A 21,073-nucleotide genomic window follows, 5' to 3' on the forward strand; every position below is an offset into this window, starting at 1 on the left:
CGATATCAAATCAAAATAAAATGAATATTTTTTGAATTGTAAGCTTGAACTTAATACTTTAAATTAGAGACCTCCGAGATTTTTTTGAATTTTGGAGTTTTGATTACAAATAAATTAAAAGGTCAAAACTTGTGACCGATTTCTACAAAAAGTAACTATTTTCTTAAAGATTTTTTATCGAAAAACAATTTTTAACAAAATTGGGACATATAGTAGAAATACAATAATAATAATAATTTATAATAATAAAAAATGTATGTGTTACTTTTAATTTGGAATCATGATTAAAATGTCGGTTTTTTTTTAACGAAAAAGAAAGTCATTTTTGAATTGCAAAAGTTTGTTAATGACTTATTTAGGCTTTAAATTAGGTAAATACACTGTTTCGGAGTGGACGAGACAGATATATGGCAGCAAAAGAATCTAGTCAATCAAATTCAAGGAACAAACCGTGGCCATAAATTTAGCAACAATGCACACTCCGCTCTTACCTAACAGTAAAGGTTACACCGATTGTTAGGTTCTAATCTTTCGGAAAACCAGATTAAGTTCAAGCTCTATTAAGTACCGAAATGTGGTAACCTTTTCAGTTTTCATCCACCCGCTACGGCAAATAACCAATGCTCTTGCGGAAGTTCATTGCCGCCGTCACCGTTGTAAACAGTATTAAAATCACAGAATTTGGAAGATAGGCAAAGAAAAAACCCAACTGACAATGGTTAATTACGGGCACCGGCACAGCTTCTTCCGAAACCGTGTTCCAGACTAGATAACGACCTCAATTGATAAAGCGCCAGCGAAATATATCGACTAACGGATTCCAAGTGCTGGTTAGTTTCCACTCGTCCGCAGAGCCATGCAAAAGCCTCGAGCCCCCACCTTGTTCGTACTTCTGGCTGGGATCAGTCTGATCCTGGCGGCATCGCGCGCAGATGCCGCAGCCCAACGACCACCGGACAGTCGGATCGTCAACGGTCGCGAAGCTGTTGAGGGTGAATTCCCATACCAACTCTCACTGCGCCGCCAAACGGTGCACATATGCGGCGCCTCGGTCCTGTCCAGCAACTGGGCCATCACGGCCGCCCACTGCATCGACGGCCACGAGCAGCAGCCCCGGGAGTTCACCTTGCGCCAGGGCAGCGTCCTGCGTTCCACGGGCGGAACCGTCCAGCCGGTGAAGGCCATCCACAAGCATCCGGCCTACGATCGGGCGGATATGAACTTCGACGTGGCCCTTTTGAGAACGGCAGACGGAGCACTCAGTTCGCCGCTGGGTAAAGTAGCGCCCATTCGGTTGCCCGCCGTGGGTGAGAAGCTTTCTGACAGCGTGCCAGCCATTGTCTCCGGCTGGGGACACATGAGCACCACAAATCCCGTCCTCTCACCGGTTCTTAAGAGCACCACTGTGCTAACGGTCAATCAGGAGAAGTGTCACAACGACCTGCGCTACCATGGAGGCGTCACCGAAGCGTAAGTAGGGAAAGGGGGACTCAGGTTACCAACATATTTAACCTTTAAAAATTTGCTTTAATAATGAAGCGAGATCTGATAAAAGCTCAACAATTCCGCAATTCAACAAATTAACAGAGCTACATAGCCAATTAATTCTCAAAACATGCAATTATCAATCTTCCAGAATGTTCTGTGCGGCCGCCAGAAACACGGATGCTTGTCAAGGTGAGTTAGATAATAATTAATCTCATAGTTGATAATGAAAAAAACGAACCTGATCGTTGTTGCAGGTGACAGCGGAGGTCCGATTAGTTCCCAAGGCACCCTCATCGGAATTGTATCCTGGGGAGTGGGCTGCGCGGATCCGTACTATCCGGGAGTCTATACCCGCCTAGCACATCCCACTATTCGCCGCTGGATACGCCTGCTCACAAAGCTGTAGAATTTTAAGACTTATTATTTTGAACCAATACATAAAAATACTACTGCATAAACTAGTTTAACTTTCCATTCTAGCTCTTAATTAGTGATAGGCCGCTTTTAGAAAGCACCATTCCCAGAAGACTTTCTAGTGTTAACTTAAAAGTGTATTACTTAATTACTTAAAAAAATACTTTTAACTTTTCACATGGCGTAAAAAGGAGTCGTTAAAAAAGATGCAGCCAATGAGGTGAAATCTAATAAGTTTTAACCATGTAGCCGAATGTTCCTTGATTGGCAAACTTTCAGAAATCGAAAAACATAGGCAAAAGAAACAACACCAAAAATCGGCACATCGATTAAAAAATAAATGCTTTAAATCTTATATGAGCTTTTTGTTATTGAATAATTAATCCTTAATTATGCTATTTATATTTAAAAATGAGCTCTGTAAAAACACATGGTTTCTTTTTGGTTAGCTATCTCTTTTAAAGGGTTTTAAATTTAATTTTGAATTTATTTTGCAAACATAGTTAATATAATTGATTGCAAATATTTATTCTTTTAAAAAAGCGCGCCTTCACCACCGTTACTCCACCGATACCCTAACAGCTGTTTGCGGGCAATAGACGATATCGATGAGAACACGCACCGATAGACAATTGGATGGGAAAATGTATGCTCCTCCTGCGCGAAATTTTAGTTGCGTTTTCGATGGTTATTATTAATAGTATCTATTAAATTGGTGGCATTTCAACCGGAGCAAAGTGGAAGCCGTCTGTGAAAGAAAGAAAAAAACAGCAATCTCTCAGGCGGAGCATATAATCCCAAAGGTCGGACGAGGGAGTGGCAGGTTGAGCAGTAGCGGGTGGTGGCAGCACGCATTCTATTTTGAGTAAGTGCTTCTGAAAAGGGCACGGGCATAAGATACCCTAGATCAGCAATATACATAATATATCCCCCGAATAGTTTTGTGCTGAATGTCCTACTGGCGCTGGTTGTGGCTGGCCTTCAAAATGATCTACCAGCTGCTCTGCTGCTCGGTGAGCCTAATCCTGTTCTGCTTCAACGTGTTCTGGTTGTTCTGCAACCTGGCCATCCCGTGGTGCACACTGACTCTGCTCGTCGTCTGCATCGCCTCCAAGTTCGTGAAGCTGCAGCGCAGTCCTAATGAGAAGCGCCTGCTCAGCCTACTGAGCACGGAGGAGGACTGGCCCAGTTACTGGGCCATCGCAAACCGGGCGGCCGGCTTTGATGCACCCGAAAACTCCAAGGCAGGCATTAAAAAGGTAGGTGACGTCACGAGCCGGTGGTTGGCAGCACAAAAATCAATAACATCCCCTTTTCCACCCCTTAAAAACAGTGTCTCGCACGTGGATATCGGAACGTGCTTCTGGATGCCGGCCTTTCGTCCTGCGGCGAAATAGTCGTGGCTAACCCTCAACGCCTGAATGTGGCTCAACCGCTGGCCGAGTTGCAAAAGCTAAACATCACGGAGCAGCATCCGATGGGGTAAGCCAATCAATCAACTGAAAACGTTCGTAAGTTACTTTTACATGTCGTCGCACACAGGTCCCAGTACGAGGCGGAATCGGTGCCCTCACTCAGACAGCTTTCCGATTTCCTCGATACGGAGGCAGCCCAGGCAACGGTTTTTCTGCGCTTGCACGACAACAGCGCCCGTATGATTGACCAGCTGCAGAAGTTTATGACCACCGACGAGACGTTCACCCAGCGCACCGTTGTTATCAGTCGCTCACCACTTGCAATTTATCAGGTGAGCCGGGAATCCTCTAATTCACTTTAAATTAGTTTGTAACCCAAACTTTATTTGCTTTTGCAGCTGCGAAAGCTGAAGCCAGAAATCATTTGCGGCCTTTGGCACGAGACCTACTTGTCACTGGCCATCCTCAAATCCTCTACTCTTATTACCTCAATCTATGGTGCTATTTTGCGCAACATTATTGCCCCCGTTATCGGAATAAGCGTGGTCTTTCTCAGCAAAGAAGAGATTAACTTGTAAGTCGTTAGATTTTTTTCGAATATAATTAGGTCTTGAAATCGTAACCTGTTATTTTCTAGTAAATTGAATTATTAATACAGCACTCGCTTGAACAAATATAACTTCGGGCATGTGTACTTTTGTGCTTTTAAAATGACTTTAAATTGTACAGTGCTACCCAATCCACTTAGCAAAAAGAACATCCATATAATTTTTAAATATAAATTATTTTTCAAAAAGTTTTCTTTAGTTTTTATAAAACATTTTTTCGTAAGCACTAAAGAAACTACAACTTTTTACAAAGCGTTTTAGAGAACCATTTAAATTTGTAAAAAGATGATATTAATTAACATTGTTGAGATTCTAAAGTTGCCACTGCAGGTATTCAGAACATTTTAATCTTCAATTTTCTGTTCCTTGTTCAACAATAAATATACAATTTGTTTTTTTCAGACACATTGCCGATCTATGGCGCAACGTGGGCGTCCGTCCAATAGTCTACATGGTAAATTCACCGAACGAAAAGCGCTACTTTCAAAAGACCATGAAGATCCAGTATCTAACGGATTCGCTACGGTCCGAACCGCACCTCCTTATGAAGGCCTAAGAGGATCTTCGAAATTTAAACGAACGAAAACGATTCAGATCGACGCACACACTTACACAAACTGTTTGCATTTAGCTAGCAGAGCTTAGACTTTAAGAAGAACTTATGTAAGCATGTTTTTTAGAAGCTTTAGAAAGTATTATCCCCACTTTTCCAGCACCAGTGAGATTGAGAATATGATTTATTTACCTAGGTTCAGCTATTTATTTTATTGACGGTCTGATTTATTTATTTTGTTATTTATGGAATTATTTTGTTTACGCAATACTGCTTTGTTATATAAGAAAATATTCTCTACGTTTGTATAGGCTTACGCGATGTACAATATTTCTACTTACATACTCTACACACAATCCTATGCCCTATATGGCGTATGATTTTTGGATGTGCTATATATGTATACATACACCCAGCTTTTATATGATTCCCTTGTTACTTAAATCCCGAATGTAATCAAAAGTCTATAAATGTTTGCCCAGCATTAGATATATGTCTATACCAAAAACCAGATTTAATAAAATATACCTTTTATTATGATAATAGATAATAAAGATGACTGCAACGATTGGTTTAAGTTCATATTCTTGCCTCTTCAATAATAAGTTTTTAGCCATAAGGTTTACGAATCTTTATTATTTTTGGGGGTTTTTGATAGTGTCTTACAGGTAAACTATGTATATGTATTAATAATGTGTAATGCCTTAAATCTATTAAGGATTTTTGAGCGAGGGGAGCCATCCCTTTCATATCCCACCGAAATGTGGGGATTAACAATAGAATATAATATTGTTCCATGATTAAATTATAAATGCAAATTTTTTATACAGAAGTTAGTAACGTAAATTGATAGGTAAACATTATAAAATAATCAAAAAATTATACAAAGTGGTGCAAGATTGTGAATAAAAAATATAGGTTTTACTTCCGGCGGGATCGAGTTGCCCGCTTGGGCGCATCCTCACTGGTAGATACCTCCGGCGCTGCTTCGAAGTGCACCTTTCTGCCTCGCCCACCGCGCACTGTCGTCGCGGATGTGGAGGCGGCGACTTCGACTTGGGAATCCTGGTGGGGCTGCTCGGGCTCTGCTGCCTTCGCGCCTCGTGCTCTGCTGCGAGCAGCGGGTTTCTTGAGTGGCTCCCCCTCCTGGTTAGAGGCAGACTCCTCTGTTACTGCCACAGGTGTTTTGGCACGTGCTCCGCCTCGCGCCTTTTTGGTGGGCGGATGTTCCTCCGGGTCAGTCTCGACTTTAGCTTTGCGTGCCGTTGCGCGTACATTCTTTTTTGCCGGCTTCTGGTCTGACTCATCCGTCCCACTATGATTTCCGCGACCTCCTCGCTTACTGGCTGGCGCCAATACATCGCCGACTTCGTCTGCTTTACGACGTGTACCACGACCTTTGGCAGCGGGCACCGGTTCATCTTCCGGCGTAGTCCCCTCTGCTGCTGGTAGAATTTCTTGTGTAGCCTTTGCGGGGGCGCCCTCATCCTCGATCGCCTTGCCCTTGGGTCTCTTTGGAGTCGCCGGACGCGGCGAGGAGTCCACAATCAACTCCAGGGCCTTCGCAGTCAGATTGCGCACTCTGCGACCGCGAGCCGTTGTGGGCTTGTCGTCGTCCGGCGCCTCCGTGTAGTTCTTGCGCGGCAGGTTGCGTCCCTCGCGTCGCTGAGAAGTCGTGGGCTCCGGCATGGCACCCGTGTTGGCCGGAGTGACATCTTCCTCGATGGGTGGTTGTTTGGATACGGGTGTAGCTGTAAGTGCATCTGGCTCTGGCGCCGTGTTGGCCAATCCCTTGCTGGCCGCTGGCTTGCGTGCCCGTCGCGAGGCGGAGTGCGGCTTCTCGTCGTCTGGTGCCTCTTCGTAGTTTTTACGCGGCAGGTTGCGGCCCTCGCGGCGCCGAGGCGTAAGTTCTTCTCCATCGCTAGTCTTGGCCGGAGAGCTCGATGTGACCACCGTTGCCGGCACACTGTCCGTTGGGAGATCCTGTAAATCAATCTGATTTATGGGCTCTTCATCAAGCGCATCTTCTTTTCGACCACGTCGGTTAGTCGTCTTTTTGGCCACTGGCGTCCCTTCGTCGATATTCGCTGAGGCGTTTCGGACGCGTCTTGAGGGAGGTTTCTTCTCTGGGGTTGCCACATCTGCGCTTGGCTTCCGACCGCGCCGTGTTGTTTTCGCCGGTGGCAGTTCTACGACTTCTAATTGGATTTCCTCCTTCTCCTGATCTAAGGACACCCTGCCTCCACGAAGTTTTGTCTTCGGTTCAGCAATATCTGCGGTTGTTAGGGTCTCATCTTCGGAAGTCTTTCGTCCACGCCTGCGTGAGTGAGATGGGATTTCGGGCGAGTTCTTTTTTATCGGTTCCTCAATCGTCTCCGCCGTTGGCTTATGACCGCGACGCCGGGTTTTGTGCTCCTCCTTCTCCTTTGTTTTAGTTGGTGTCGGCTCTGATTCTGAACCCGGCTCAGTTGCCTCTTTGATTTGTTGAAGATGATCTTCACCGCTTGTCGGAACGGCTTCAGCAGTTTCAGCGGAAGCTTTGCGTGTATTGCGCCTGGTTTTTTTCTCAGGCTCCACAATTTGCAACGCCGGCTCCTGCTTTTCGTCCTCATTCAGTTGCTTCTCGTGCTCTGCTGGTGTCCTACCCCTTCGTTTGGGTTTTTCCACAACTTCTCGAGCTACATGATCAATATCCACTGAAGGCTTGCGTCCTCGACGCTTAGGTCTTTCAATGTGGTCTTCCTTAGCCGGCTCCTGGACATTTGCGGGAATAAATTCATCTGATTTTCGTGCTCGCGAATGGGGCTTATTTTCCTCTTGAATAGAGGTAAGCGCATTCTCCACTTTGATCTCCTCTACGTCATCAGTCTGGTGATTCTGCTGAGCTACATTATCAATATCCACTGAAGGCTTCCGTCCCCGACGCTTGGGTCTTTCAATGTGGTCTTCCTTAACCGGCTCCTGGACATTTGCGGGAATAAATTCAGCTGATTTCCGTGCTCCCGAATGGAGCTTATTTTCCTCTTGAATAGAGGCAATCGCATCATCCACTTTGATCTCCTCTATGCCATCATTCTGCTGATTACTTCCGGTGGCTTTCACCTCCTCTGCTGATGGTTTACGTCCTCTGCGCTTCGATCTCTCCACGCGAACTTCTGTAAGGTCTTCTTTAACTGACTCCTTGGACTTATTATTGTGCTTTTCAATAGAAGGCAGTTCTTCTGATTTGTGCTTCTTGTCGGGTACTATGCTTACATCTTCTGAGGCCTTGCGGGCCCTCCTACTTGGCTTTTCTGGATAAGCATTAGGACCAACTTCTGTCTTCGTTTCCTGATCTTCCTTAAATAAATTTAAAGCCTCGACTGGCATAGGCTCTTGAGGCTCCTCTTGTACAGAGTCATCCAAATGATATTGATTGGCGGTTTTCAGGTTGTCTTTAGCTTTTTCATTCCTGTCCAATGACGTTACCGTTTCTTTGGCCGATGGTTTCCGGCCCCGTCTTTTAGGCTTTTCTATGATAGGATTCTTTTGATTTATATTTTCGTCTTCCCTTGGGTCTTGCTTGCTCTTAACTTCCGACTTTGCTTCCTCCTCCTCATTGGATGCAGGCGATAATACTGGCACAGGTTCTCGTTCTCGATTGGAATGCGAAGTACCATCTTCATTGACCGACTCTAGAACATGTTCAGTCTTTCCTTTTTTGCCTGACGTGGTATCTGTTTCTTTTGCAGATGCCTTTCTTCCTCGCCTTTTAGAATTTTCTATGGTGGTCGCCTTCTGGTTGGGATCATCCTCTTCCTTCATTAACACATTCGGTGACACAACTGGTACAGGCTTTGGATGTTCCTGTTGTTCTGCTTGATCCGATAGATCTTCATGCGGATTTTCAAATTCATGGACGCCTTCCAGAACATCTCCAGTGTTTACTTTCTTGCCCATTGTGGCATCTGGCTCTTTTGCTAATGGTTTCCTCCCACGCTTTTTTGTTTTTTCATTGGTTGGCTCCTTCTTGTTGTTATCCTCACCTTCTGTTGACTCTTCCCTCTCAACTTCTGGCTCGCCTTCTTCAAAGATCGGTTCCAGGTTTTCTTCCGCTTTATGCTCTTCAACATTTTCCTCTTTTTGGATCAGCTCAGAAGCTTCTGCTGATGGAGTATGTCCTCGTCCTTCTCTCTTTTCGGTTTTATCGTCTCCCTGGGACTCATCTACTTCCGATGAAGGCTTTCTAGCTCGTCCCCTAGTCTTAAGGTGGACATAATCTTCTTGCTTATTATCCTTTTCATGGTCTTCAACTTCAGCAGATGGTTTTCGCGCCCTCCTCTTCATCCTTTCAGATCCGGTAGCTTCTGCAGGTCTATCAGAGGAAGCCGATCCCTTTCTAGTCGCTCGTTTTGCTGGCCTTGCCTCACTTTCATCCGAAGATATAACTTCGTCGTTCAATGGCTTGCGAACTTGTCGAGGCACATTCGTTTTATCACTTGATATGGATGGGTTTGAAATTTTTAAGATGTTGTCTTTATTTCCTGTATTTAAACCGGTTGAAGTACTATGATCAAGCTCCTCACTTGATTTTTTCTCAGTATTGATTTGGCTTTGCTCAGCATTATCATTTGAGGATAGAGCTTCCTGTGTAAGCAGGACTGCATAATTTGCCGTTTCTGAAATAAGATTAATATTTCCATGTTCCGATTTTGATTGAGCTGATAACTCTTCTGCAGTGTGATCGTCAACCACTGGCTTATCAAGTTTTTCTTGGTCTTGTATTTCTTGAACAGTATCTGGTTCAGGAGATGCAATGCGTTCTTTTTTAAGGTTATCTAAAGTGCCCTCAGAAGTTTTTATTCTCCTTTTACTCTCTGCTACAGGCGCTGCATTAGCCAGCTCATCTGATGCTTGAGGCTCCTCTGTTGGCAGTGCAACTGAAACATTAACAAAAGTATTCGAGTTTGATGCAACAAATTCTTTTTTATCAACGGTGTCGAGTGGCTTTGTTTCAGGTGCTTGTGCGCTGGAACTGGAATCATCCAAATCGATGATATCATATTTTTCAGTAAGTGCAACTTCTTCATCGATGTCTTTGGGCGGCACTGTTTCAGTTTCTGCAGCATTGCCGTCTTCCTCAAGAGTATCCAAAGTGGCTTCAGAAGATGTTAATATTTCATCACTCTCTTTAGTGGCAGTGACTGTAACAAACTCTTCTGCAAGCACTGGTTTAGCTACCTGTTTTGATACCTGGGGCTTCTCTATTGGCAGTTCAGATTCTTTTTCTTTAATGGCTTCGATTGGCTTTGTTTCAGCTCCTTGGGCGCTAGAACTAGAATCATCTAAGTCAATTACATCCAATTTTTCGGTAAGTGCAACTTTTTCATCAGTGATTATTGGTTTTGTTTTAGGTTCGAAGGCTGCAAAGTTGTCTTTCTCAATATTATCGAAATGGTCTTCAGATGTTGTTGCTTTTACTGCAATCCTTTTAGCGGAAGTCAAAGTGTCAGACTCTTTTGCAGGCGCTGGATCAGTCAGATCACTGTTTTTAGTGGCAGTGACTGTATTAAACTCTTCTGCTAGCACTGGCTTAGCCACCTGTTCTGATACCTGAGGATTCTCTGTTGGCAGTTGTCCAGTTGAAGTATGTGCATTTGATGCAAAAGATTCTTTTTCTTTGATGTCTTCGATTGGCGTTGTTTCAGGTCCTTGGGCGCTAGAACTGGAATCATCTAAATCAATTACATCCAATTGTTCGGTAAGTGCAACTTTTTCATCAGTGATTATTGTTTTTGTTTTAGGTTCGGAAGGTGCAAAATCGGTTTTCTCAATATTATCGAAATGGTCTTCAGATGTTGTTGCTTTTACTTCAATCTTTTTAGCGGAAGTCATAGTGACAGACTCTTTTGCTGGCACTGGATCAGTGGCAGTGACTGTAACAAACTCTTCTGCAAGCAGTGGTTTAGCCACCTGTTGTGATCCCTGAGGCTTCTCTGTTGGCACTCCAGTTGAAGTACTTGTATTTGATGCAAAAGATTCTTTTTCTTTAATGGCTTCGATTGGCCTTGTTTCAGGTCCTTGGGCGCTAGAACTGGAATCATCTAAATCAATTACATCTAATTGTTCGGTAAGTGCAACTTTGTCATCAATGATTATTGGTTTTGTTCTAGGTTCGGAAGGTGCAAAGTCGTTTTTCTGAAGATTACCCAAATTGTCTTTAGATGTTGTGAAAGTGACAGACTCTTTTGCAAACGCTGGATCAGTTAGATTATTTGGCTCCTCGGGCTCCTCTGTTGCCAGTTCCACTGAGGCAGAAGTACTTTCTTTTGATGCAACAAATTCTATTTCATCAATATTTTCGATCGACGATGTTTCAGGTCCTTGTGCGCTAGAACTGGAATCATCCAAATCAATGACGTCATATTTTTGTAAAGTTGTGAGTGTAGGAGGTGCAACACCTTCTTCCTTTAGTTCATTCAAAGTGGTGTCATAAGTTGTAACTCTCTCATCATTCTTTTTAGCGGCAGTGACAAATTCTTCTACCAGCTTTGGTTGCGCCAGCTTATCTGATACCTGAGGCTCCGTATCTAGCAGTGCAGCCGATCTTGCTTTTGGTGCATCAGATTCTTTGTTTTCAAAAGCTTCTTGTGGCATTGTTTCATGTCCTTGTGCGCTAGAACTGGAATCATCCAAATCAATGACTTCATACTTTTCGCTTTGTATAACTTCTGAAATCTTCTTCTGTAGGGACAGTTTTTCATCTATCTGTTGGTCATCTGACTGTGCTTGTGCTTTTGGTATTTCCTTGAGTTCGCCAATAATTTCCCCTTCATCTTTTTCGGTTTCCTGTACTAATGCTTCCTGCTCCTCAGCTTTTGCACTAGGTACGTCTCCTTCAGTTTGGCGTACAAAATAATTCGCTGCTCTTTTGGAATTATCAGCTTGTGCTGCAATTATAACTTGGATATTGGAATTGGAAACATTTAGCGCTATTTCTGGTGCAGACGTAGAAACTTCGGCGGTCACAGATAAGACATCTTGATAACATTCGTTCACGGAGGACTTTTTTACAAACGACAATTGCTCATCAGTTTCTTTATGACTTTCAGTATCAGTAGACTTGTGCAAATCTGCTGGCTTTTCGATATCTTTTATTTCAACATTTTGCACCACTACCTCAACTCCGTGATCTGTATAGGATTTACCTGTTGAAGTCTCAGATTCCTTTTGATCCGTGACTGAAATTGGCTTTGTTTTGTTGAAATTAGATGATTCCACTGAAGTAAAATCTTTATTGTGCTCCTCAGTGACGGAACATTCAATTAAAGAATTTTCAACCAGTATAGATTCCTCAACTACTCTCGAAGTATCTAATTCAATCACCTCATCGTCAGGACCATTTTGGTTTGGTGACTCTTTTGGCACACATTTTTCAGCTTCCTCTTTATTCATAGTCCCAGACATTTTTGGTTTGTCCTCCAGAATACATTCTTCGTTGAATTGATTAGAAGCTAGTAAACTTCCATCAAGCGGAGTTTGGTTTACAATGCTAGAGGCATCCAGCTGAATCACCTCATCGTCAGGTCCATATTTCTTGACTTCCTCTTTGTTCAGCTCCTTATCTTCCTTAGTTTTTTCAAAACAAGAAGGTTCCGATAGAATAGAGACATCTTTGGGTTGATCAGACGCGGAGACTTCAGTTAGAGAACTTCCATCCAAAATCACTTCGTCTTCAGTTTTGTTTAGAGCCTCCTTTTGTTCGCATTTCTCAGCTTCCCCTTGATCACCGTTTGTTCTGTCGGATCCAGATGATTTCTCCATATAAGAATCTTCATTTGACTGATTTTCTCCGGCTTCTTCCATTAATGAACATTCATTTAATGTAGTTTGCTCAAAAACGCTCTTCGTTGCATCCAATTGAACAACCACACTATCAGTTTCTTCTTGATCAGAGGGCACTTTAGGTTGACCACATGCTTCTTCAAGAATAGAATCCTCATTGGCCTGATCAGTAATGCGTTCATCAATTTGCGAACATTCATCTTTTGAAGTTTGATAATCTGTAGTCGATTCAGCCATGTGAATTTCCTCCTTAGGTCGGTTTTGATACGATTTTTCAGCTTCCTGTGCCGACTTAACTTCTTTTGATGGTTCCTCTTCTTCTTCAATGGGAACATTTTTATCCAGAGGAGTTGACTTAAACGCTTTACTATCTGGTTCAGACTTAGGAGATGATGGCTCCTGGATGCCGACCTGAAGATTTTCAGTTGAATTTACATTTCTGGATGTTTCGACCGAAATTGAATCTTTTGGAACTCCTTCGATTATATCCTTATCCTTTTCATTTAGATGTTCCTGTTTATCAGACGATTGATCGGCAGCATCCGACACAGTTGCTCCATTCAGCTGGTCATCGTTATTTTTGTCGGTAACACTAAAGTCTCTGGGTGTTGGGGTAGCACCTTTGGTTGCAGTTGCATTATCTACTCCTGTCGAGTTTTCTGGCGAATCCACAACTTCCGAGTGTTCGATCTCAACTGTAGAGCTGGGAGATGATGTATACTTTGCTGTTTCGTCAATAGAAGTTTCTTCCTTAGCTGAATTTTCTTGTTTTTCTTGCGATTTGCTTAGGGCTCCAGAATCTTCGGCAGAATCAACTACAGATTCATTTCGATCGATAGCGGAATCTTCATCGATAGCTTTACTGATGCTTGTATCGCCAATGGGACATGACCCACAATTTTGAATTACATCTTTTGGAAGTAGCTCTTGTGTTTGACCAAGCACTTCGCTATCACCAGCTGCTGCACTAGTGGTACTTTCTTCTAGAAGTACTTCGGTATGTGTCGATTCATTTTCTCCATCAGGTTTCTTTTCAAGAAGTAGATCAGATGTGCTTTCTTCTGGAAGTTCATCGGCAGGTAATGTTTCGATGACCAGTTGATCGGTTTCTGAATCAGTGGTCTTTTCAGGTTTGCTTTCCTCCGGAAATTCTTCGGCTGGTGGAGTTGTTTTGATGACTAGTTGATCGGTTTCCGCATTAGTTTGTTTTTCAAGAGGGAGATAAGACTGGCTTTTCTCCGGAAGTTTATCGGCAGGTGCTGTCATTACGTCAGTGGACACTTCATCAGATTGGGTGTTTTCTGAATGTTTTTCGGAAATTGATGTTTCAATGATCGGTTGGTCTGCATCTATGTGTTCTTCTGGATGTTCATGGACAGGTGAAGTTTTAATGACTAGTTGATCGGTTGCAGCATCACAAGCCCCCTCATCAGGTTTATTTTCTCCTGGACGTTTTTCAGAAGTTAACTTTGATTCATTAGTTTCAGCTGTATTTCCCAGAGACAAATCTTTGCATTCTTTTGCAACCCGTTCGGTAAATAATTTTTCTGTGACTGGTTGATCAGTTTTTACATCAGTGGTCTTTTCATGTTCAGATTGAGGTAGATCCAAATGAGAAACGTCATCCTCTTTAGTTCCTTCAATTGAAACTTCCGTAGTTTTAACATCGCCAAGATTTGTCGTCTTAGAATCGAGTGGTTTCAAATCAACGTTAGGTAAGTCCACCTCACTGCAGTTAGAAACATTCGAAGAAATGACCGAACAGCCTGCGGTTGAGTCCAGGGGAAAAATCTCGGACTCTAAGATCGTCAATTCCACGACCGCAGATTCATTGTTTTCTTGACCTGGTTCTCCCTTATCCCTAAATTTGTCTAGTTCGATTACAAGAGATTTTTCATCTTGAGTTACGTCGTCTATTGGGTTTGATACGCTAATACTACTGCCTTCTATTGTGGTATCTTCCACTTCAATAAGAGAGACTTCAGAAACTGAATCCATCTTTTTATCATTAACTGATGTCTCAGTAACAGATTTGTTGCCACGCAAATCGCCAGATTCTTGAAGCTTGTAGGCTGTAGATGTTTCCCCGAAACAGGTATGCTTTTTGGGAGTCGTTTCGGACTTCTCTGATTCTTCTTCGTCATCACTGAATACAAGGGGCTCAGTTAAACCAACGTTCGAATCTGTGTCTGACCGATCCTCAATGTTATCCGCAGGTGGGATGGTCTGACTCGAAGCCCTCGTCTCGTCGACAGTGACGTCGCTTGACTCCACACCCGTCACTATAAGAGGTTCGAAAAACATAGAGTCCGATGTCTGATCCAGCAACTGTATGCCGCTCATCTCGTTTGGGTTAGGCGAGGCGGTCCTAGAGCCAGTATCTGTAAAGGCGCTTAGGTTGTGGTCGGTCTGCATCGAAGCCTTGTAAGTAGTGCTGGTCAAAGGATCCTTAAAGGAAGCGCCTGTAGCTGTATTACAGTCAGTCATTAAAGCCTCTGATGGCACGGATTCGTTCAGCTTTGAGGAACCCAGTGGATCAACACCCGTCGCTGTGCTCAGAGCAGTCACATTTATCTCGGCTTCGGTGTCCTCCATGTTGGGCCCAGTCGTTTCAGGAACGTCATCAAAGATTTTGTCCAGATGCAACGTGGTATTCGTCATGTTCAGATCGTATTCCGTGGTCGCCGCCAAGGAACCCTCGCGTGATTTCAACACCGCACTAGCTGGCTCAATTGGAACCATAATATTTCTGGCGCTGGGTGTCTTTAGAATTCCCTCCAGTGTCTTTCCTTGCTCCACGTCAGCCGCTGTGCTGCTCCTGCCTTTGTGGTAAGGTGTGCTACCAGCAGAGGTTTCTAACAGCTCTGCTAAGTTGCCCAAAATTGGTGAGGCGGGATTCTTCGGCGTGCGCATCATTTCCCTCAATCCTTTGAAGCGTGGCGTGCTACAGTTTTTGGGTGTTTTTAGTAGATCCTTCAGGCCGTGGTAATCCACATTATCTGTATTATCGACGATGAGTTCGTTGCCGTAATTCTCGTCGTCAGCGATGGCAGAGTTCTCTTCTGTAACGCAAACAATCTTATTAAAATATATCCTTCTTCTTGAACAACCCTAGTGCAAGAGCTACACACATTAATCTTTTTGTAAAATTATTTCAAATTATTTTAATTGTACTACTATATTTTATTTTTGCTTTTTAATGCACAAAATAGCTGTAAATATATGATTTTAATTTATGTATTTTTAAAAAACTTAAGGTATGTTCATTTGTATTAATTTCTCAACTGATTCAGATTACTGGGGGTATTATAATTTTGGTCAAAAGTGTGCAACGCAGTGAAGGAGACATCTCCGACCCTATAAAGTATATATATTCTTGATCAGGATCACCTCCTGAGTTGATATAGCCATGTCCGTCTGTCCGTCTGTCTGTTTCTACGAAAACTAGTCTCTCAGTTTTAAAGATATCGGATTGAAACTTCGCGCACACCCACGCAGTATATAAGTCGGAACGGCCGGGATCGGCCTATAGGTTTTATTTTTGGCCAATCAATCCGACTTACCAAATTTCATAAGGATCGCCCGACTATATCCTATAGCTGTCATATAACTGAACGATCGGAAATGCCATAACTTTGGTGTTTGTAAAGTTAGGAAGTTAAGATTTGCTATAGGTTTTATTTTTGGCCAATCAATCTGACCTACAGAATTTCATGAGAATCGGCCGACTATATCCTATAGCTGCCATATAACTGATTGATCGGAAATGCCATAAGTTTTGTGTTTGCAAAGTTAGGAAGCTGGGATTTTCTATGGGTTATAATCCGACCTACCAAATTTTATAAGGATCGGCCGACTATATGCTATAGCTGCCATATAACTGAACGCTTGAAAATGCCATAACTTTGATATTTTTGAAGTTAGAATGTTGGGATTTTTTATGGGTTTTATTTTTGGCCAACCAATATAATTTACAGAATATTCTGAAAGGGTATATCAACTTCGGCTCCGCCCGAAGTTAGCTTTCATTTTTTGGTTAAAATATTTTTCGTTCGTTAGATTGCGGTCATGGCTAGATCGACTCTCCTTATGATGCTGCGTTGCAAACTTTTTACTAAAATTTGTCTCGGTATAAAAATGTATTGAACAATATAAACAAGAGAGAACGCTATAGTCGAGTGCCTCGACTATTAGATACCCGTTACTCAGCTAAACAACTTTATATAAATATGCCTTCTTGTGTTTTTTTTTGTTTTTTTTTTAACATAATGTGAATTGTAGTGACCACAGGAAAAAAAGACAAAAAGTTCAAATTATCAATTTGAATTCGGCGATCTCTTAGTGCCGGCAGCTTTACAGCACGAGCACTGCGCTGCTTTAGCGCAGGCAGCTTTTGTGTTTATGTTTATGTTTTTGAGTGCAATAAATTGACTAGAAATATTAAACATACATACTTATATTGGCTAAACACATACATTCTTAAATAGTATTATGTATATTAAAGTCTAAATGTTTGCACAACACGAGTAACGGGTATAGCGAATAGCTTTCTTTGAAAGGAGTTATCTTTGCCGGGCAATTGCAAATGATGTATTGACAAATGAAAACCATCGCAATTTCCTTTAATAGAAATTATCGAGAATTAACGTTGACTTTGTTGAGCACCCTGGCCAGCTGTTCCAAAGTCATCCGTTAGATGGCGCCATGAAAGGCGGAAATGTAGGCGCTAGCCAGGCTTAAGCGTTTTGGGCGTTAGAGTGGGCGTGGCAAACTTTTATTAGGCCAATCGATATTTATTGACGAAACAAATACATATCAATTAAAATTTTCATAATATCATCAAAACTGTGGCCACAGCTTGTGGCTTGTGGGCGTCAGAGGGGGCGTGGCACCATTTTGAAACAAACTTGCGGTGCGTAGGAACTCCTAAAATCTACATGCAAAATGCCAATCTTCTAGCTTTTATAGTTTCCGAGATCTCAGCGTTCATACGGACAGACAGACGGACAGACGGACATGGCTAGATCGACTCGGCTAGTGATCCTGATCAAGAATATATATACTTTATAGGGTCGGAAACGCTTCCTTCTACCTGTTACATACTTTTGCACGAATACAATATACCCTTTTACTCTACGAGTAACGGGTATAAAAATATCTAATAGTATTGTAATGTTAGTCCAGAATAGTATACTAAATTAAAATTTAATTATTGTCCACTCACCGTCTACTGGACCACCTTCCTCCAAAATGACGCCCATGTCGCCAACAGATTCATCCACTTGGTTTTCCCGCTTGGGTGTATTCATTAGTCGTTTCGATTGACGCGTTGGCGTTGACATTTCCTGTGTAAATCGACGCTTGCGTCGTGGAGTACTCACTTCTTGGCTTTCCAACGCCGAACAGGAAGCACGGCGTGTGCGCTTACTGTTGTCCTCCGAAACCACCTTCTTGTTGGCGTCCACAGAGGATCTCCGACTGCTCCTCCGGGGCGTTGTGGTCACTGCTCTTTGATCAACAGAGAGTTTGCGTAAACTTCTTCGTATCGAGGGTGTATCTACATTTGCAGTTTGTTCTTTTCTTTTTGTTGATGTATCGCCTGTGCCATAATTTGAAAATTGAGCTTGGGTTTTGAAAATAATAAAGGTTGTAACTAACCCAATTTAGTCTCCAATAGCACCTCTTCGCAAATGTTATCCTCAAATATTTTATCAGGATTAGCTGCAATGGTTTTAAAAGTAAATTCATAAAAATTAGAAAAAAATACTATTTACAAATAATATAAATTATAAATTTTCCTTACCAGCATTGGTTTGCTTTGGAATATTTGCATGAACCTCGTCACAAATGCTATCCTCGATAATAGCTAGTTCTGTTTTTTCTTTGACTTGAATAGACAAAGTTTCGATTTTCTCCTCGTCTTGAAGATTGGCATCTGACGGACTTTTAGATAACTCCTCAATATGAGCAGTTTCCACATCATTTGGCTCATTCTCGAGTATGACATCATCTTTCTTAGAATTTACTTTTTCCACTTCAGATTGTAACTCATTTGTCTTTTCGTTGGCTGGGCTAATCGATTTGACTTGCTCTTCGACAGAAGAAATTTTGCTGTCAAATACTTCGGGTGCGAGCTTAATGGATACATCATTCTCCATATCTCCAGTTATAAGGGCAGCCACCGCTTCGATTACCGATCCTCGCTCACTCTGTTCTCTTCCTTCGGTTTCATCCATGATAGTGAAAGTGCGGCTTAGTTCATCCTTTGAGTCGTCAAGTTTCTCTGGTGTGGAGCACTTGTTCCGTGGCAAATTAAACGTTTTTCTTGGACATGGCGATGCAGGTTTAGGAGATCCGCTCTTGGGCGAGTTGAGCGATCGCCGTGCCTTGGCTACGAGCTTATTGCTCTTGTCAACGCCGGGACTGCGCTTCGCCGCTGCAAAGGACTTTCTGAGCTGGGAGACTTTGTTATCCCTGGGACTTTCCAAGAGTGTTTTTCGCTTGCGGGGCGAGGTATTGGGTGCTTTGCCTCTTGCCTTTTCCTCCGGCCGCTGCAATGGTGTCCGCCTAACCGGATGGAAAGGCAAACGTCGGGGAGTGGTTAGGCACTGGCGACGAGCCTCCGGCGGTGTTGTCCGCTTGGCGTTAGCCACAGGTGTAGTCTTATCGGTCTGGTTGGCGGTGATCTGTTTCTTGGTGCTGGTAAGCAACGCCCGTTTCATCAGGGACTGGGGCGTTCGTTTGGGTGTAGCGCCAGTGGTGCCACCAGGGCGCCGGGGAGTGTTGTTCCGATGCAAAGGGCCTGATGAGGGCGGCGTGGCAGAGTTGGTTATATCAATGACCAGCGGAGAGGCATCGGACGACTCGTCCGTGCTGTCCACGGTGATGGACGTGGGCGTCTGCTTGGGCGTAGGTCGGAGCTTCGAGGGTGTGGTCAAGTCGATCAGATGCATGGACGAAGCCCGCTTGGCCTTCTTCGAAGTGGAAGGCGTGCAGAAGTCCATTAGATCGCGACTGCAACTGTCCTCGTTTAGTTCCGAAAGCACGCCGCCTTTTGGAGTGCTGTAAACGCTCTTTGGCGTGGAGACGGTCTTAGCTGCTTTGACCGGCTTGCGAACACAGGTGAAAGACTTCTCCACCTTGACGCCTGTCTCGCGCGGCGAGAACGATGTGATGACGACATCGGAGAGGGCGCACAATTGCAGCAGCTTCTGGTGGCTGCCCGGCGGGGTGGCCGTGTTCTCCTTGTTTTGCGTGGCTTCAAGCAGATTCACTTTGGGAGTCTCACAGGCTGTTGTATTTGAACTGGATGGAGTGGAGAAATCAAGGCTGTCTTCCTCCAAGAGGGATTCGTTCTGATCGCGCGATTCTATGGAAGTATTTCCCTCGTCATCCGAATTAATGCTGTAGTGAAAGCTGAAAGGGAATCAGAAAAATAAGACTTTATGAGGACTATTAACAGGCAGGCAACACATGCTTGCAACAGGGTTTTCCTATTGTTGTTGCTGTCGAAAACATTCAAGACATTTTAGGGGTTGGCCAGGTAGGCGGCCTGGCTTCTGCCTGCTGCCTTTTGCTTACTTGTGAACCGTCAGGCGTTTGTCGATCTGCAGACGATGCGATTGCTGAAAGCAAATAGAAAATATAAAAAAACATTTTGGTGTTGAAAGACTGTACTTGCTGGTGGAGATCGTGGGCACTTACCTTCGGCGCAGGGCAGGAGTTCGAGGCCTGCTCGACGGTCGATGTGGTGCTCTTTGGGGTGCTTGGTTCATCCTGCGCCTCTGACGTCTTGGGGAACTCCCAGATGTAGACTTTGTCCCGAATGGTGATGCGACAGCCGTGGAGCAGGGGACGCTTGCCATTGCAAGAATGGAAAACCTGGTCGTTCAAGTGGATGGGCTCCTGGCTGGACTTGTTGTATATGTTGACCTAAATGATGAAAGCCCTGTATGTTGAGACGTCTGGGTAAACGGGTTTCCTTCAATTTGGACTCACCCTGCCGAATGCGTCGCACTTTATCTCGCAAAGCAGCCGCTCCTCCTGCGGATCCTCTATAGTCAGGTCGCAGTTGAAGTAGGAGCCCACCTGGAAGGTGCGTCCCTTGGCCGCCAGGACCACGACTTTGCCATTTTCGTCCTCATAGCGCAACCTGGCTCCGTCCAGCGACATTTTCCCAGCGGCGTCGCAAATGCGGCTTGGGTGCGGGGAAAACGAATACCAATGTGAATACTTAGAAAAACCGCAAAGCGATCAAATCTATTGAGTATCTTGAAGGACGACAACGCGATTAAATTGAACACTAATCTATTACACTAATCTCAGTATCCACAAAACGCTTTTTCCGCCTACATTACGAGCTTCGAAGTAGTTAATTTGTACCGAAAACTCTGTGCAGGAATTTTTTTTTTGCAATGGACGCGCAAGTCATGCCAACTTGATGCGAATGCGCCGGTATAGGCGTTACATTTAAAATATAGGGCGCGGGAACTGGCAACTCGATTTAGGTTAAAGAATTTTGTAAACCAATGCATCAAATCGTGGTGATGTTAAAATTTTATTATATTAGCATTATTTTGTAGGATCAAACATAATCTTTAAGCACACTCGCAAGATATGAAGTTACTTTCTGTATCGAGAATATAATTCAGCCCTGGTAGAGAGAACCTCAAACAGTGTTGCAGGACTGCGGACATAATACAGTTAATTATGAATACTGCTGACGATGGCGGAAAAATAAAAAGACGCCAAACAAAAAACAACTAGAAGTC

General features: G+C 43.5%; 3 protein-coding genes across 4 annotated transcripts; 2 read left to right on the top strand and 1 right to left on the bottom strand.

Annotated features, from left to right (window-relative positions):
- Window positions 1–536: 536 nt before the first annotated feature.
- Window positions 537–2,013, top strand: LOC108040440 (trypsin-4). 2 transcript variants are annotated; one of them, XM_017117921.2, is made up of 3 exons: window positions 537–1,470; window positions 1,637–1,677; window positions 1,743–2,013. In XM_017117921.2, exons 1-3 carry the CDS (start codon window positions 857–859, stop codon window positions 1,892–1,894), a joined length of 807 nt encoding a protein of 268 aa, XP_016973410.2. In that variant the 5' UTR covers window positions 537–856; the 3' UTR covers window positions 1,895–2,013. The 2 variants fall into 2 exon arrangements, with proteins under 2 accessions (XP_016973410.2, XP_044312969.1); XM_044457034.1 differs by lacking the exon at window positions 1,743–2,013 and having other exon boundaries at window positions 1,540–1,649.
- A 506-nt stretch (window positions 2,014–2,519) lies between these two features.
- Window positions 2,520–5,060, top strand: LOC108040442 (glycerophosphodiester phosphodiesterase 1). Its single transcript, XM_017117923.2, has 6 exons — window positions 2,520–2,767; window positions 2,842–3,161; window positions 3,236–3,384; window positions 3,445–3,649; window positions 3,716–3,891; window positions 4,328–5,060. Exons 2-6 carry the CDS (start codon window positions 2,853–2,855, stop codon window positions 4,479–4,481), a joined length of 993 nt encoding a protein of 330 aa, XP_016973412.2. The 5' UTR covers window positions 2,520–2,767; window positions 2,842–2,852; the 3' UTR covers window positions 4,482–5,060.
- Window positions 5,061–5,094: 34 nt separating this feature from the next.
- LOC108040443 lies at window positions 5,095–20,729 on the bottom strand. Its single transcript, XM_044457327.1, has 7 exons — window positions 20,301–20,729; window positions 20,007–20,234; window positions 19,884–19,927; window positions 18,106–19,718; window positions 17,961–18,023; window positions 17,527–17,901; window positions 5,095–15,364 (listed from the first exon to the last, which is right to left on the bottom strand). Exons 1-7 carry the CDS (start codon window positions 20,472–20,474, stop codon window positions 5,400–5,402), a joined length of 12,462 nt encoding a protein of 4,153 aa, XP_044313262.1. The 5' UTR covers window positions 20,475–20,729; the 3' UTR covers window positions 5,095–5,399.
- Between the last annotated feature and the right edge of the window lie 344 nt (window positions 20,730–21,073).

The sequence above is a fragment of the Drosophila rhopaloa genome, unplaced genomic scaffold (assembly GCF_018152115.1).
Source record: "Drosophila rhopaloa isolate 14029-0021.01 unplaced genomic scaffold, ASM1815211v1 contig_155, whole genome shotgun sequence".
Lineage (NCBI taxonomy): Eukaryota > Metazoa > Arthropoda > Insecta > Diptera > Drosophilidae > Drosophila > Drosophila rhopaloa.

What these genes read in the sequence shown, in the direction of transcription:
- LOC108040442 (XM_017117923.2), top strand. Translation starts at nt 2,853, where the DNA reads ATGTCCTACTGGCGCTGGTTGTGGCTGGCCTTCAAAATGATCTACCAG. An exon ending in CCAAGGCAGGCATTAAAAAG is followed by an intron (nt 3,162 to 3,235) that starts GTAGGTGACGTC and finishes CCTTAAAAACAG; the next exon opens with TGTCTCGCACGTGGATATCG. An exon ending in CACCACTTGCAATTTATCAG is followed by an intron (nt 3,650 to 3,715) that starts GTGAGCCGGGAA and finishes TTGCTTTTGCAG; the next exon opens with CTGCGAAAGCTGAAGCCAGA.
- LOC108040443 (XM_044457327.1), bottom strand. Translation starts at nt 20,474, where the DNA reads ATGTCGCTGGACGGAGCCAGGTTGCGCTATGAGGACGAAAATGGCAAA. An exon ending in ACTCCTGCCCTGCGCCGAAG is followed by an intron (nt 19,928 to 20,006) that starts GTAAGTGCCCAC and finishes ATTTGCTTTCAG; the next exon opens with CAATCGCATCGTCTGCAGAT. An exon ending in GGAAGGTGGTCCAGTAGACG is followed by an intron (nt 15,365 to 17,526) that starts GTGAGTGGACAA and finishes TTTGCGTTACAG; the next exon opens with AAGAGAACTCTGCCATCGCT.
- LOC108040440 (XM_017117921.2), top strand. Translation starts at nt 857, where the DNA reads ATGCAAAAGCCTCGAGCCCCCACCTTGTTCGTACTTCTGGCTGGGATC. An exon ending in CATGGAGGCGTCACCGAAGC is followed by an intron (nt 1,471 to 1,636) that starts GTAAGTAGGGAA and finishes TCAATCTTCCAG; the next exon opens with AATGTTCTGTGCGGCCGCCA. An exon ending in AAACACGGATGCTTGTCAAG is followed by an intron (nt 1,678 to 1,742) that starts GTGAGTTAGATA and finishes TCGTTGTTGCAG; the next exon opens with GTGACAGCGGAGGTCCGATT.